Source organism: Alligator sinensis, unplaced genomic scaffold (assembly GCF_000455745.1).
Source record: "Alligator sinensis unplaced genomic scaffold, ASM45574v1 scaffold966_1, whole genome shotgun sequence".
NCBI classification, from domain to species: Eukaryota; Metazoa; Chordata; order Crocodylia; family Alligatoridae; genus Alligator; species Alligator sinensis.
The window spans coordinates 70,262-85,969 of record NW_005842161.1 but is presented as its reverse complement, the minus strand read 5'-3'; the positions used below and the strand labels follow the sequence as shown (position 1 = coordinate 85,969).

Here is a 15,708-nt window from a genome sequence, read left to right as displayed (position 1 = left end):
ACGTGTTTTAGTTCAGAAGCGCATCGCCACCATTCTCTGTGCTAATGCACATTTCACCGCTTATACACTGCATGCATCGCAGCTCCCAGCGCTGCGACACATACATGTGCAAAAATGCCCTACGTTTCCATTTAAAACAAAAGTTAAGAGTGGAGTCCTGACAAGTGCAAGGAAAATTTAATGTTTACCAAATATAATCTGATTGCAACAATCACTGCAAATGATATAAAATAGGAGTTCAGACAGAAGAACAAGATGCCTTTATCCATACTAATGTGAAAATCTAATCCTTCACTAGTACACTGGTGATTCAAAACACACAGAAAAGCTTCAAAATAGGAGTGCAACATTATTCTGGATGTCTCCAGGGCTTTGCTTCTGGATAGGTTTTGGAAGAAGTTTTATTCCCCGTATCTGAACCCTGTTTGTGCCTCAGGTGCTTAGCCAGCCCAACAACAGCACCGGCATCAGCTCATAAATCTTACCCTTACACAGCAACCACCCTGGCTCCACTTCTAGGGGAAAAGACTCAGGAAAAGTGAACAAGATTCACCCTTATGAAAGATGTGAATGCCCTCTGTTAATCTCAATAGAGTTCTGGCAGTGTTAAGGGGCAAAGCTGCCAAGCAGTTATGTTCAGAACTTCTGGAATGTGTCAACCCTTTTCCTTTCCACTCTATTTCAAGCTCCAGTAACAAGTATAAAGTCTTCAAGTTTGTGATCTGCTGGATGACTGCGCTGCCATAAAGTAATTGTTTCTTATAGCAACTTTGTTAGGAGGCATAAGAGAAAAGAGGGCATTCTTTAAATTTTATGCAAAACAAAGGATTTTGCCCAGAAAGCAAGTGCAGTTGAGCCACTATGTAAAATGCGACAGCTGTCATTTTTGCTTGGGAGAAATCACATGCGACAGCAGTGTGATAATGAATTTCAAGTAGAGAATTAAGAAGAAGGAAAGTTAATTAGAAATAGCCTGCGGAGACAAATTAGTAAGTTAAAACACAAAAGCAGCATGAAGGCTGTTTAAAAAGCCACAGAAGGTAGCTGTAAACTAACAAGAACTAACTGGCAGATTAGTTAAAATGAGGAACGCTCTGTAAAGAACAAGAATTTGTTCACACTGAAGAAAAAAGAGCAGCCAGGTCACAGCACAGGTAAAAATGCAGGGGAAGAAAGAAGGGGAAGCACCTTTAAAGGTACACAAAAGAAAGTAAACTCAATGGGTTAGTAATTTTGGTAGCCTTTACTCCTGGACCACAGTAACGACAATTTTAGAGACTATGGCCTTCTTTTTTATTATACAGTAAAAATGCTCCTCCCTATTGTATTTTCTAAGGTAACATTTCACTAAAGGCTAGAGAAATAAAGTGGCCTTTTCATAAATTAAAAACAAAAAAGAACCAAAAAATAAAGAGGGCAGGTAAAATTTCAAATTTGCACAAGAGACAAAGAATACAACAGGTATCCAAATAGAAGTTATACTTGACAAGTTTGCATTTTTTAACTCTTCCTTATATTTGTAAAAAAATAGCTGACTTGTCCAAAAACTGCAGTAGCAACCAATTCTTTTGACAAAGCCACTTATTAGATAATGTTGTTAATATGTATGAGAATGAAGCTCTTGTTATCCACAACCAAAATGTTAATAGCAAAACATTAAAAGCAAAACGTTAAAATAGCAAAGCAGAGCGAGCTAACAGTTAAGTGGGAAAAAGGAAGGGGAAAAAAGAAAGGGCAGTCCAGAAAGATAAGTATAAGGTTCTGATTTAATATAAGTTAAAGGAGTTATATTTACCATATTGTAGCCAACTGAGCCTGTGGTAAACTTGATTGCATAAGGATAGTTCTTGCTTGTGGACCTAATGAATTAAATTAGAACAAGAATTAACACAAAAACAAGAAAAAAACAGTTTCCCTCTCATCTCCCACAGCCCCAAAATCAACAAATGTACCTTTCACTGTAGGGTTCAATTTTGAATATTTGATCTTGAATATTTTTAATTAAGACTATGTGAAGGGTCTGAACAAGCCACTACAGTAGACCAGAGCCAAGATATTTTACAAGAACACGTAAGATTAATGGATGTTATCAAGATTAATGTCCCCCACTACGCTGAATGTGTTTTCCTATCCTTTTTGAAGCTGCATGTTTTCTACCACGATGCATTTGTTGTCCCTCAGAACTGAGTTAATAAGGCCTCAGATAGCCAGGGATGTGCCCTCCAGGAGTCAATTTGCTACAATCAATTTTCTTTCTTGGCAATCTCCTGTAATGCACATGAGGAAGGCACCCTGAGTATGCTCAGTGCCTCCTCTGAATTGGGCTGGGTGACAGAGATACCAAGTCAAATGTGATCTCAAAAGAATTGTTGACAGCCTGCCAGCATGAAGTGTTACACGTTTTCCCATTAAAGAAACACTTTCACCCTGACAAACTTCATCACCTGGACACCAAGCTGTCAACAAAGGGCAGGAAGAATTCAGTCCTGGAAGCCTTTCCTCTTTGGGCTGTCAATAAGGATTCAGAAGCCCTGCCCAGCTATGCCAGCAGGAAAATGATGGGAGGCCCTTGTCCTGTAAAAGGTTAAAAAAAGGTTCAGAGGGCCTGGATCCAGCAGTCCCTCCCCACTGGAACCTTGAAATAGGGCTACTATGAAACTCTACATTTCAAGTAATTTATTACCCAGAAAATTAAATGATACAGAATCTGGTGTAATATTACTACTGCTCATGGAGCTATTGCTTGTTCCCCACCTTTTACACACCTGGAAAACTTATCCACTGGACAAGTTGACCTTTTCTATGCAGCTGACTTACAGCCTTTTTAGAACCAATGGCCAAAGCTCCATGCGACTAGAAGGTCAAATGAAGTCTTAAGGATAGCCAAATCCATTAAATTTTTTATGCAAGTGATCCTACATAAATACTCCCATTATGATTATTTATTAAATAGATCCCAATAGCCTAACCACTTTACAATAAACCATTACGAAAGCAGAAGGGGAAGAATAATGTCAGCAAGTAGGCAAGGGAACTTGCAGGTATCTAGTACTTCTCAGAAACTGGCTCCAGGTTCATCAGATGGCTTTTGAATTTCCTTTCTTAACTTCTGTCCATTCATTAAACAACCACCCTTCACAGGTGATCATTTGTTTGCTCTTAACTGTGACCACAGGACAGGTGGAAAACCTGAACACAGACAATAAGCACTTCTTTTCTACTGGATTACAGAAGGAGAGTCCCATGCTAAAGTAGTACTTTTCCAAGCACTATATTAACTGATTCTGATAACTGCAATGAAGGCAAAAAATAGTCTGAGAATAAGAATTGTTTTAATACCTGTTAAGTGTCCACTCATTGTTTTATCATGGCTATTGAACAGTTGCCTGTATTTCAGTCTTGATGATTGAGGAACAGCCCATTCTGCCACAGGAGGCACACTAGAATAAAGAGAGGAAAAAACAAACAAACAAAGGGAGGGTACTGTGATACCTGACAGCTTGTCTAAGTCTATCCCAACCATGTAGATGGTCCAATGAAAGATAGCCAAAAAAATCTCGTCTTGCATATTTCCTGGACTATCATGGCTACAACATCACTTGAACACTATCACATTTCATTACACATTTAATCACATGATGCTACAAGGAGGCTATATAGCAGTGCTGTTCAGAGTTCAAGTTGAATGCCTCATTTTCTTTTTTTCCAAATTTTCCCTTCTATTCTTGAAAATATGACACCACTAAATTTGTGTCTCAGAATAATTACCCTGTCCAAAAGCATATTTCTTAGGTCAACTGCTATGCTTGCCATGAATTGTTTGGTTTTTTTTCTGAATGATGGAAAGTAGTCAGAGTAAATGCTTTGGAAAAACCAAAATGTGCAAAAAACACGTTCAACAATGCAGTGGGAAAGATCTCATTGCAGGTGCTAGAAGCAGCATTTCTTATTTTACATTAGCCTTTGCTCTAGCCTTTTTAACCAGGTAACAAATCCAGAGGCCTACAATGGAAAACAGATTAAAAACAGGCCACTGAACAGATATAGCACAGTCATGGTCTTTCACTAATGAAGTGAGAAGGAAACCAGTAACCTAGTAATTATGAATACAAGCAGTATCTTGTACACCAGTGGTTCCCAACCTGCAGACCAGCATGGAAGCAGGACAGTGCACACGGAGCCGACTGCCTCCCTCCTGGGGCTTCCCAGCCCCACCGCTTTAACCCTGTATATCACTGCCGGCAGCGGAAGCCACTTGCCCAGGCAGACAGATGGGGGTTCGAGCAGGGGGCTTGTGCCATGACCCAGCAGCCAACCCTTCGCAGTCCGGTGGTTGGGAACCTCTATTGTACACTATACAGCTATTTCCAAGTCATCACTTATGCTTTATGCTGGAACAGAAAACAGAAATAAGTCTAAGTAATGAAAAGGTGAACTGAAAAGATTTAATAACACTGATAAGTGAAAAGCCACCATAGTTGTGTACATTTGTCTTCTGGCCTCTCTATTTCTTTCCTGTCATTGGTGTATAATAATGTAAGAATACTGAGATGTAATAATTTTATGGAATACTCTTTGCGAGTTAGTGAAGTGAGGTTTCTGTGTACTGGATAAATAGCTCTCCTGTCTGACGGTACTGATTTGCTTCTAATGCTTCATCCTGAATTAAATGTTTCTGCTTTGCCAGCTGGGTGCCTACAGATTGGAAGGACACTGAACACTTAAAAAGCTCTTCCAAGAAAGGCATTGGAAGAAGCTGAATTAGGAGGGGCTGCCCAAGAAGGTAGGTTCAGACAGAGAGAAGCTCTGCATATAGTTCTTTAGAACAGTGGTTTTCAACCTTTCTTCATTTGAGGACCCCTAAGAAATTTCAAATGTAGATTAAGAACCCTTTGGAAATTTTGAATGGAGGTGCAGACCCCTTTGAATTCTAAGTGTGGGTATTGACATGCTTCTGCTTGATCATAGTCACCTTTTGCAAACCCTTTAGACATAGTCTGTGGACCCCAGGGGTCCATGGACCACAGGTTGAAAACCACTGATTTAGAAGAATTATGTCCATTCTTGCATCTAGAAGAGGGTAAATCTTAGGGACTGGAAGGCACACATATAGGCCAGTTTTTCTAAACATCTGTTTTCTCTAAACAACGTTGCTTTAATAAGGCTGTGTTGTTATTGGTTATGACTGCCACTGGTCTATACAGAAACAGCTCTTCAGTGCCTACAGCTAAGTCAAACCCACTGAGTAAGCACGACTGGTTACTGGGGACTGCAGCCCAGAGACTGGTATGAGTGTTAGAACTGTGTGACCCTACTGCAGGAGAAAAGTGATGGACTCTGGAAAAAGTGGGGTGACCAGAAAGAGGCTAAGGTGCAGTTAGCACAGAAACTGTAACAACTATCTTAAAGAATATTCAGGTCTTTCAGCTAAAGTATCCCGGATTTGGCTCCCCTATGGAGATAATCATTATTACACCAGGTTGACTGCAGGGGGTAATCGCCTTTCCCTGTGGGGATTAGATCATGCTGTTTCCACTGCTTCCAGCACTACTGTTTTTGAGATAACAGTAGGTTTATTTGTGTTGAGTCATTTTTAATCTGCTTTATATAAAAGTAATAGGGGCATTTAGCACCTAGTATTATGATGCAAAGAAACCTTTTAATGAATATTTACTAGGGGAGTGGAGATTAAAAACAGGATTTAGATAGTTAACTAAGTGCTTCTTCCTACCCTATTTTCTTTTCACTGAAGAATGTTTGGGACTCCCATAAGAATGCTGAGCACTGAAAGTGGGCTTTCCGCTGTACAGCAAATGCTAACTCCTCTCTCCCCATAAAATTCTATTGAGTTAAAATATTTTGTGTCTGAAAGTTCTCTTCACAGTAAATGCTTGTAAAAAGCATGCTACAATTTTTTTAGTTCTTAAAAGCTACTTCTCTGCCTTCTAAGAATAATGTAAATACATTTCCATACTAAAAAAAGGAATAAATGTGTGATAAAGAAATACATCGTCCTCAGCAGACTGATGCTTTTCTGCAGAAACTTAAAAAAAACTCTAAATATTTGAACATGACTTGATACTTTTAGAGCAGCTACACATTAAATTTAAATGGCTTGTAACGTATTTGGTATTTCACACTGAATGAAGACATTGTATAAAAAATCCTCGGAAGTAATAACTCAACAGGCTTTGACCGTCAATTAAAGATGTTATTAACCTGTTACAGTGCACTGTGTGCGCAAACACACTCCACAGTAACTTACCTAGCCACATCAAACGATTGTGCCTTTTGCAGTTTAGTGTTTAATTGTGACCCTGGACCAGATCTACTAAAGGAAGAACTCTTTGGCAATGTGGCTGTAATAATAATAATAATAATAGTGTTAATACTAAAAAGTAAAGTTAAAATATAAAACTGCACAATTCAAGCAGCGAATTCCTACTAGAACAAATCAAGTATTATGATATGAAATTTTGATTTTTTTTGTAATGTTCTTGTTGAAATAACGAGATTAATTAGTCTCTTACTGTTCTACAAAAATAAGACACATGCATATCTTTGTGCCTTTCAACATTTCCAGATTGTTACAAAAGTTTAGTTGGTAAATTGAAAAGGACTATAATTATAAAATAATGTGGGATTTGTGTATCCTACTATTTTAAAATAATCTAAACAATGGCATTACCTTAATAATTAAAAATAGGCAACTGTACCATTTTGTAGGTATTGGTTCAGATTAATGGGCAAGCTAGTTTTGCCACGCTGCCACTACAATGTTTACATTTTGTTCAAAATGATTTATGGTTGGCTTGGACACACAAAGATCCAAAAAAGCCAAGTAGCCAAATTTTGAAATCTAAACACCTATGTTTCTTCCACTGAAGGCTTACATTTGTTTTAGTTCATGAAAGAGCTTACAAACTTCACTGGAATTAAAACAACATAAGTGCAGTCATTAAATCAGCTATAGATGCTAATATCATGTTCTGACACTTTGGACCCAGAGAAAACTGCACAATAATTTGTTAGTAGCAAGGAAGTAAACAGTTCCAGTATGCAGCATACCAGGATGAGCAAAAGCAGGCAGAGGTTGTATAACAGCAGGAGCTCCATTAGCCAGGGGAGGCACTGCTGCTGTAGGAACAGAAGATACTAGTGGTGGAGACATCCCTACTACTGGAATGGATGCCATTGGCACTGGGGCGACAGCTGTAAGAGACGGCATGCCAGCAATACCCCCAATACCTATGTACAAGACAAGGAAATATAATTTTTTTGCATTTAGAATCTTTTGTACCAGACCAGAATATTAGGACTGCAGTTTTCAGAATTTCTAACAAACCTAAAATAAAATAGGTTGAGGTGAAAAGGAAGACTAATAAATGTCAAAGTTACCAATCAGCTAGTGTCAGCAACATGAAATGACTCGGGAAGAATGACGTGCATACACATTATGGGAACCTACTGACTGCAACACTAACCACAGAACTATTAACATTTGGTATAGTAAGTAGCTGACCTGGAGCTACATGAAGAACAGTACTGTCAACTACTAGTAAGTAATGAGATCACAGTCTATATTAGACACATTAGAATGATCTTCAGACGAACTGTTTATAAACCATTGTTGAGATGAAACAGTGCAAAGCGAATAGGGTAAACACACAGTAATGAGGTATTTCAGGGGTGAGAAGAGTTGCACAGGTAATACGGAGCTTTAGGAGATCTAGTGATGCCACTGGAGAAGAGTGAGACTAGCAGGCAGGCAGCTGGATCAGGTTCTATAGTAGGCTAAGAGACTAACTGACTGCTGGATTTCTTCATAAGAAAGTTTCAGTTTTTTTAATATGCTATTTCTCCCTTAAGTCCAATACTCAGTATGTTCATTTTCACTGAAACATTACAGCCTAAAATTAAATCTGACAAACCAAAAGGCAAAAGTTTTAGGAAAAAGCCACCCATGCTTTAAAAATGGAGAAATTTTATGCAATACTTACCACTTCCATTAACTATTTCTTTTCCTTTTTACGGTGGCAATGTTTCCCAGGTACCTATCATATCATGAGCCATGGCAAACTAACAGAGAAAGGAGCTTCCACTAGTGGAGTACAGCAGGAGAAACTCAACAGGTTAAGCATTTACCCATTTATTGTAAGCAGTCTCTTTCAACCCTGTCTTATCTCAATATAAAAGTTTTGCTCAATGTTTTAATATAGGTTATCACCACAGCATATAATTCTGCTCTTACCAAACCCTGGTGCACCAGAAATAGCAATGGGTGGTTGCTTCATGACAGGGGGCAGTGCAGGGGGGAGCTGATAACCTTGTAGTTTTAGTTTGATAAGTTTCATAGCTATAGAAAATTCCAACTGGTCCATCCTCCCATCATTATTCATGTCAGCCAGTGCCCTACAAATAAGGAAGATTTGCAATTATATTTTTAAATTATGAATTTGTGAATTCTCTGAAAAAGCAAAGGGCAAAAAAAAAATCACATATTCAGGAACTCAAAAAACCCTCACATAAGTCCTACACAGGACAACATGCGAAAGAGAATATAGCTAGTAAATAGTAGACCACAAGCTTCCCAATTTCTTCTTCTGAATGATGAAAAAAAGAGATTTCTAAAGTTATATATCACTTTGCAGTAGAATTGTAGTGCAGCAACCTGAAAGGAAGGATTAGTGTAATTCTACAAGAACTTTGCTAAGTTGCACAAATAAAGCTACATGGTACCGCAAACAGCACCACAGGGATCCAAATGACTTAGTCAACAAATTTGTACTTCAGCTACTCCCATAATAAAATGCTCTTTAAATTCATGCCTTGTACTAAACACCATTATAACTGCAAGTGTACAAATGCGTTTTCAGTCAAACAATAGTATTCAAGTATAAAGCAGTAAGCCCAGTTTCTGAATAGGCTTTCATGTAGAGTAGTCTCTGACTTAACAGTACATCAAATGAAGAAACAAAAAAGATATTGTTTCCTTAAACAGCGCGCAGCAGGGAATAGTGTTGATGAGGAAGGAGAAGCCGGAGACAGAATACCAGTTCTTGCAATAGGAACAAGATAAAAAAAACGAAATACCCATTAATGATTTAAAAAACTGTAAATTTAGTTTATGACATCAGACCACTTTCTTTATACATATCTTAAAAATAAAGTACAAAATACAGGATTCTTTCCAAAACAAAACTAAAAGACAGTTTACATTATTATGTTCCATATTAATGCTACAGCAACACAAATTGACTACTTAAATCATAGGAGCCAGGCAGTTAAACTACAAGTTTATATCTAACTAAACCTGCACCAAGGAAAGCATTTATACCAGAGGTGGTCAACCTGCAGCACACACGCCATAAATGGCACAAGCAGCCTTTGTGTATGGCACACAGCAGACTGGGGAAAGGGCAGGCAGCACAGTGGCAGACAGGGCAGGGAGCAGAAGTGGGCACAGAAAGGAGATTAGAGTGGTACATGGGGAGGGCATGGGGTTTAATTTATGGCACGCCTGTCAAAAAGGTTGGCCCTCACTGATTCATCCAATTAAGACAAAGGCCAACAAAAAATGATCCCTAAGAATTGGCAATAATGAGCAATGTCTGACAACTAAATGCATCATGTGACCAGGAAGGGGAAAGACCATCCCAAAGTAAGCTAGGAAGATTGCTAAAATAGGCAAAATCTATCTACTGCCATAGACATTTATATAGGGCCAGTCACTACTGCCCCGCACATCTGGTATAAAATAACAGTAACTCCTCAAGCACAGAGATGCTCCTGATGCTCTGTAATACTGTAGGCCAGATTCTCTTGAGGCAGAAATAATCACCGGGTCTCTACTGACTCTCTATGTAGCCAAGTTGATTTCTGTCATTTGAGAATCTAGCACTAAACTTTACAGGGGAAGAGTAAAAAGGCCTGGCTGTGGGTTCTGTGGTGTAAGAGTTAGGGGGAAAAAAGGTATGCCTTATATCTAAGGAGCTATGCAATTCACGATTTCATAGATATTGTGAAATCAGGCATTATCTGTAAAATTGGGTAACGTCCACAAAATCCGCAGAAAAAAAACAAAGCTAGTAAAAATAAAATGCCAGGTCCCCAGTGGGAGCCAACAGTCTCATGGCTGCACATGAGAAAGGGGGAAAAGGCAGGAGGGGGGCTGCTGGCACAAGGATGGCTGCCACCCCCACCCCTCATCACTCACTGGCTGAGAAGGCTGCCTGTCATGTGACCCCACCCCTCTCCACCAATCCATGGCAAGGGGTGGGGCTGCATGACAAACAACCCTCTCAGCCAATTGGTAGCAAAGAATGGGGACACCCGGGCTTCTCAGCCAATCAGAAGCATGGCGCACAGCGGGGGAACTGCTGCAATAAGCCCATGTATAATCATTATTGTAGGAACAATAATACTAGAGAACTGCTGTGGAACATGCTGAATACCACTGCTGTTCCAAGTCTGCATTCAGGTCATGTAATGGACAATGCAGTTTGTTAGACTTTTTCTCTCTATCGCCAATATAATATACATATATTTACTAGTAAAAATGGATGTAGTGGTTATGTTAGATTCCTAGGGATCCCAATTTGTTATAAGTGGTACTTCTCTCTGATGATCTGAACAGTTTCACAAAAAAATACTAAAGATGAGGCCAAATACATTTGTACTGTCAGAATTTCTACCCAGAAATCCAAAGATGTAAAGGCTTAAGTTCTAACCCTTCTACAGTACCTATCCCACCTGGATTTTGCATTTGGAGGTAAATCAATGTATTGGAGATGCATAGGGGGTGCATGTGCACCCCCCGAGATTGGCCGTGCACCCCCTGGAAGCACCAGACACGAAACTGGAAGTGCTGGTGGAAGTGCACTTACTATTTCACCACTGGTGGTTCCAGGCTCAGCCGCTGGGGAACACCACCCCTGTTAGCGATAGGCTGAGGGGGACCACCCTCCATCAGCGATCTGGTGCCCCCCCCAGACTCAGGAGGCACACATTGCTCATGAATCAATGTACAATTAATATAGAAGAGGCAGTAGCCTTCCTCACAGATTATCAAGCTTTAAAGGAGAGAGAAGGCAGGTGCAGACACTTAAGTTACTTTGATGTTTACAAAAGAACACCATACAATTTAAAGGCAAATAAAAAGCCACTACATAAAACTGTAAATAAACTTTTCAACAGGGTACACATCTTTCTTTTGGTTGACGTTTTATTCAAGGGTTACTTACCCTTCCTTCAGACCCCAACTTCCAACTGGTAGGTTAAAAAAAAAGTTTGTTTATATTGGTTCAAATGGTTAACTATATAATAAATCAGAGAAAGAACTGGTCAGGACAAACCTACCCTAGCAAGTTTATTTGATCAGGCAGTGGCTTTCCCATTGAACAGATTCCCCTCCTTTTAGAAATGTAAGCTTGTCAACTTTGCCATGACCACGAGCATTGTTGGATTCAACAATTAAGACTGATTGTGATGCTTGATGTAGATGTACAACAATGGGCCAAAAATAAAATAAGCAAGCATCTACATCTGTAACAGTACTCATTTGTTAAGTCTAGAAAACTACCACATCTGCATCAGCTTGTATTTACTAATTACTCTAGAAACAGGGGCAGGGAAAATGTGGCCCAACTATCCATCATCCGCTACTTTCTCCCTTTCTGGCAATACATTTTTACTGTAAGAAAACACTGCGCAATTAATAATAAACAGAAATTTGACAGGCATGCATCTTATTACTACAACTGAATAAGGCTACTCCCTTTCTGCTTACTTAGTAAAATCTTTCATTTTCAGTTAGTGTCTGCTGCTCAACTCAAGTATTACAAGTCAACAGTTTTGCCATTTATCTGGCTTAAGACAAATTTCAGAGAGAGACACTAAGTTCAAGGTGAAGGCTACAGGGTTTACATACAATTTGAATAAGCTGACAGATGTAAAACATTAGGTTTTTGTATCTTAAAGGATTTATTTAGAACAACTGCCTATTTCTATTTTTTTAAAGACTCTAGCCCCAGACTATATGACTGCAATGTTGCTTTTGTATAAATGTCGCTTTAAATTTGGGCAACTGACAGTAACCACCACCTAATTTCACTAGTTTATATATAACAAAATTAGGAAGAACTTAATGTACATTAATTCATTTTAGTTAAGACCTGGCCAGAAGCCAGTGTAGAAGAGTAAGTTGATTACAGAATTATTATATCTATAAAACATGTCTGTGTTTATTATCATGGATTACTTTTAACTTGAATAATTGCTAGGAACTATATTATCTATTTATGTATTATCTATTTATTTATTGATATACTGTTTACCAATCATCAAGCTCCAGTATGCTGATGATGCTATAGTGTGTGCTCACTCAGAAGCAGACTTTCAGTCAATCATTGACATCTTTACTGAGGCATACAAGAACTGACGCTTAACATTCAGAAGACTAAGGTCCTCTATCAACAAGCTCTTAATGAGCAGTTCCCAGCTCCAGTAATTCAGATTCACAGTAAGACTCTGGAGAATGTTGAGAATTTCCCGTACCTCGGAAGCCATCTCTTACAGAAGGCTGACATCAATGAAGAAATCCAACATCACCGCAAATGTGCAAGTGCAGCCTTCAGACATCGGAGGAAACGGGTGTTCAAAGATGGCAACATCAGATCCGAAACAAGCTCATGGTTTATCAAGCAGTTGTGATCCTCACCTTACTGTACAGAGCTGAGATGTGGACAACATACAGGAGACATCTCAAGCCACTGAAGAAGTACCATCAATGCTGCCTATGGACTATTTTATATAGCCAGCAGGAAGAGAAATGCACCAATGTTAGCATCTTCTCACAAGCAAACACCATGAGCATCAAGGCAATGATCATACAGCATCAATTTCACTGGGCCGGCCATGTCACCCAATGTCCAACTCCAGATGCCCACAGTTAGTTTTATTCTCTCAGCTCAGTCAAGGCATATGCTCAAGAGGAAGACAGAGAAAGTGCTTCAAGGACATCCTCATGGCCAAATTGAAAAAAATGCAATATCGACATCAACTCATGGGAGAATATTGCCCAGGAGTACCCCAGGTGGAGGAAGATCCTGGTGCAAGGATCTCAGTACTTTGAAACCTTACGACAACAACAGGAGACAGAAAAGCAGGAGCAGCAGATATGGTATGTTGCAGATTGAATCAAGAACCTAGAGCCATCCACCTCATACAGAAACATGTGCCTGAGCTGCAACAGAGTCTGTCAATCCTAGTTGGACCTCATCAGCTATCTTCAGACCCACAGATGAGACATGGAAGACAACCATCCTTGCCTGCGAGATTGCTGATGATATCCATAAAATATGTCTGTGTTCATCATCATTGTTCAACATCATTGTTTTTAGCTTGAAAATGTATTATCTATTTACTGATTGATCCGTGCATTACATTTCTTTGTAGCTCTTTCCAAAAAAGGCTCAGGGTGGCTTATAGCAAGAGAAAACTTAAAAAGACTGGAACCAATTTAGAGTGATCCCATGAATACGCACCAGGTCATGTAAGTGTTTTATCAGCACCTCATGATGCAGAGCACAATTTCCCCGTGAAGATCATCAACCAAGACTACAAGTGCAGTCTCTGTGCTATAACCAAGAAAAAAGCTGGGCTGCCAAGGGTCCAAGAAACTGAAGACATTGGGATGTGCCTGGAGCTGTTGGGTGATCACCCATTCAATGCCCTTCCCCAAAAAGAGGAATGGTTTTAAAAATCTTCTTAAATAACTCCAAACAGTTTGGTGTAGAGACCCTCTTCCTGTGATGTTTCACCTCATATGCATCTTACTTAGACTCTTAAAAGTGTTCTCCAACATCCTCTCAGAGACTAAGTACTGGCAGGCAAAAAGCCCAAGGCTGAATCAATTCAATCTTTGCAGGTTAGTTTAAGCTGTATAGATTGAACTGATAAACAAGTGAACAGATAATCACTATTGATTCCAGAAATGCAGGGGGAGGGGTTATAAAAATTAAGGATTGGGCTACGAATGTGAGGTGGGGTTATGCGAAATGACAGCAAATGGAATGGAGGTGGGGGGCAGAGGCAGCTCTGTCCTGTCCCCCAAACCCATTCCCTGTCATTTTATGTAACCCTGTCTCTCTTCTATAGCCCTGATCCTTCATTTGCATAACCCTGCCTATAATCCCACCCTTCCACTCCTCTCACTCCATCATTTACAGGGGAGAAGGGGGGTGGCTCCCATTCAGTCATTTGCATAACCCTGTCCAGATTCCATCCCCACCTCCTCTCTCTTTGGGAATCACTCCACCTCCCTCCCTCCTCATTCTATTATTTGAATAACCCCCACCCCCGTAGAGGCAGTCCCACCTCACCCTGTGCTCCAAGACTGCAAGATTTCCTGTGCACTTCTCTTTGTCAGTAAGGGTTTTTTTTGTTTTTGGTTTTTGCAGCAAGCCTGGAGATGGCCCAAAACCATGGCTTAATTACGCTGATTATTACAAGTATAATATGGCAAGGAAACTCAACTGAGGTTAAAAAATCAAGACTGATCAACAAGAGATTAAACTGAAAGTGACAGACTGAACTATTTTCTACATTAAGCATTAAACTTACCTTAATATTATCCTCATTACTCCATAAATTAAGAATATTGAGATTAAAACAGAAGTTACAAGGGAGGAAAAATATGCTCTGCTGATCCCGCTTGACCTTTTGGTAGCCTTTGATACAGTTGACCATGACATACTAATAAAACATTTACATGATCTGGTGGGTATTCAGGGGACAGCTCCAAATTGGTTTCACTTTCCCAGAAGCAAGGTCCTAGAGGGTGGTGATGGGTGAATGCTCACATTCCCTTAAGACCTTTCCTGTGCAGCTCCCCTTAGGACTCCGTCTTGTCTCCTTACCCTGTCACAAAATTATTTTAACACTCCCCAAGCCCCAAAATATATAAAACAGGTTACATCAATTGTTTTTAGTAGAGGTGCATCAATACATTGGGCCATATCATATCAGCACAAATAAAAGGAAAATTGATATTATCAACAATCAGCTTTTTTTTGACTGCTGTGGCTGATAAATGTTGCATGCATGCACGCAGCCACAACACGTATGCAGCCAGCCCACCTGCTTGGAGAGCAGTATCCAGCCAGTATGTCTATTGTGGGGAAGGGGCAGGGGCAGATCAAGGCCCCCACAGTGAGGAAGGGAGTGGGGCTGGAGCAGGGGCGGGGCAGGTGCTGTCAGGCCAGGGCAGGGCGTGGGATAGAGCTGTGAGTGGCTTGTCCATGGTGGTACTGGGGGCGGGGGGGGGACTCCTGCCATTGCACGCACCCCTGGGGGAGGCATGGGAGACACATGCCCCCCAGATCTGCATGTGGGACGAGGGCAGGCTGGGGCCAGAGGAGCACCAGGCTCTTCTAGGCAGGGGTGCTGGGCCAGGGCTGCACCTGGGGTGGGCCGTGGTGGTGTTGGAGGGGAGCTACAGCTACCCCATAATTTGCCATAGCCCCCTGAAACCCCCTCCCCACCAACACCCTCCCCACCTTCCCTGAGCGCAGCCCCAGCCCACCCCCACTAGTAAGAGCCCGGCACTGCCTCCAGCCCCAGCCCACCCTTGCCCTATGCACAGATCTGGGAGGCATGTGCCCCCCCATGCCTCCCACAGGGTGCACACAATGGTGGGAGCCACGCCCC

The 15,708-nt window shown here is 40.6% G+C and overlaps 1 protein-coding gene across 3 annotated transcripts in view; it reads right to left on the bottom strand.

Moving 5' to 3' along the window:
* ITSN1 (intersectin 1) overlaps window positions 1-15,708 on the bottom strand; it is a 174,132-nt gene that overhangs the window by 107,164 nt on the left and 51,260 nt on the right. For all 3 annotated transcript variants that reach the window (XM_025206536.1, XM_025206535.1, XM_014520847.2), the window contains exons 5-9: window positions 8,252-8,412; window positions 7,069-7,248; window positions 6,266-6,359; window positions 3,340-3,440; window positions 1,796-1,859 (exon numbers count right to left, since the gene is read on the bottom strand). In XM_025206536.1, the coding sequence (XP_025062321.1) occupies window positions 1,796-1,859; window positions 3,340-3,440; window positions 6,266-6,359; window positions 7,069-7,248; window positions 8,252-8,412 (600 nt within the window). The remainder of the gene's footprint in view (window positions 1-1,795; window positions 1,860-3,339; window positions 3,441-6,265; window positions 6,360-7,068; window positions 7,249-8,251; window positions 8,413-15,708) is intronic.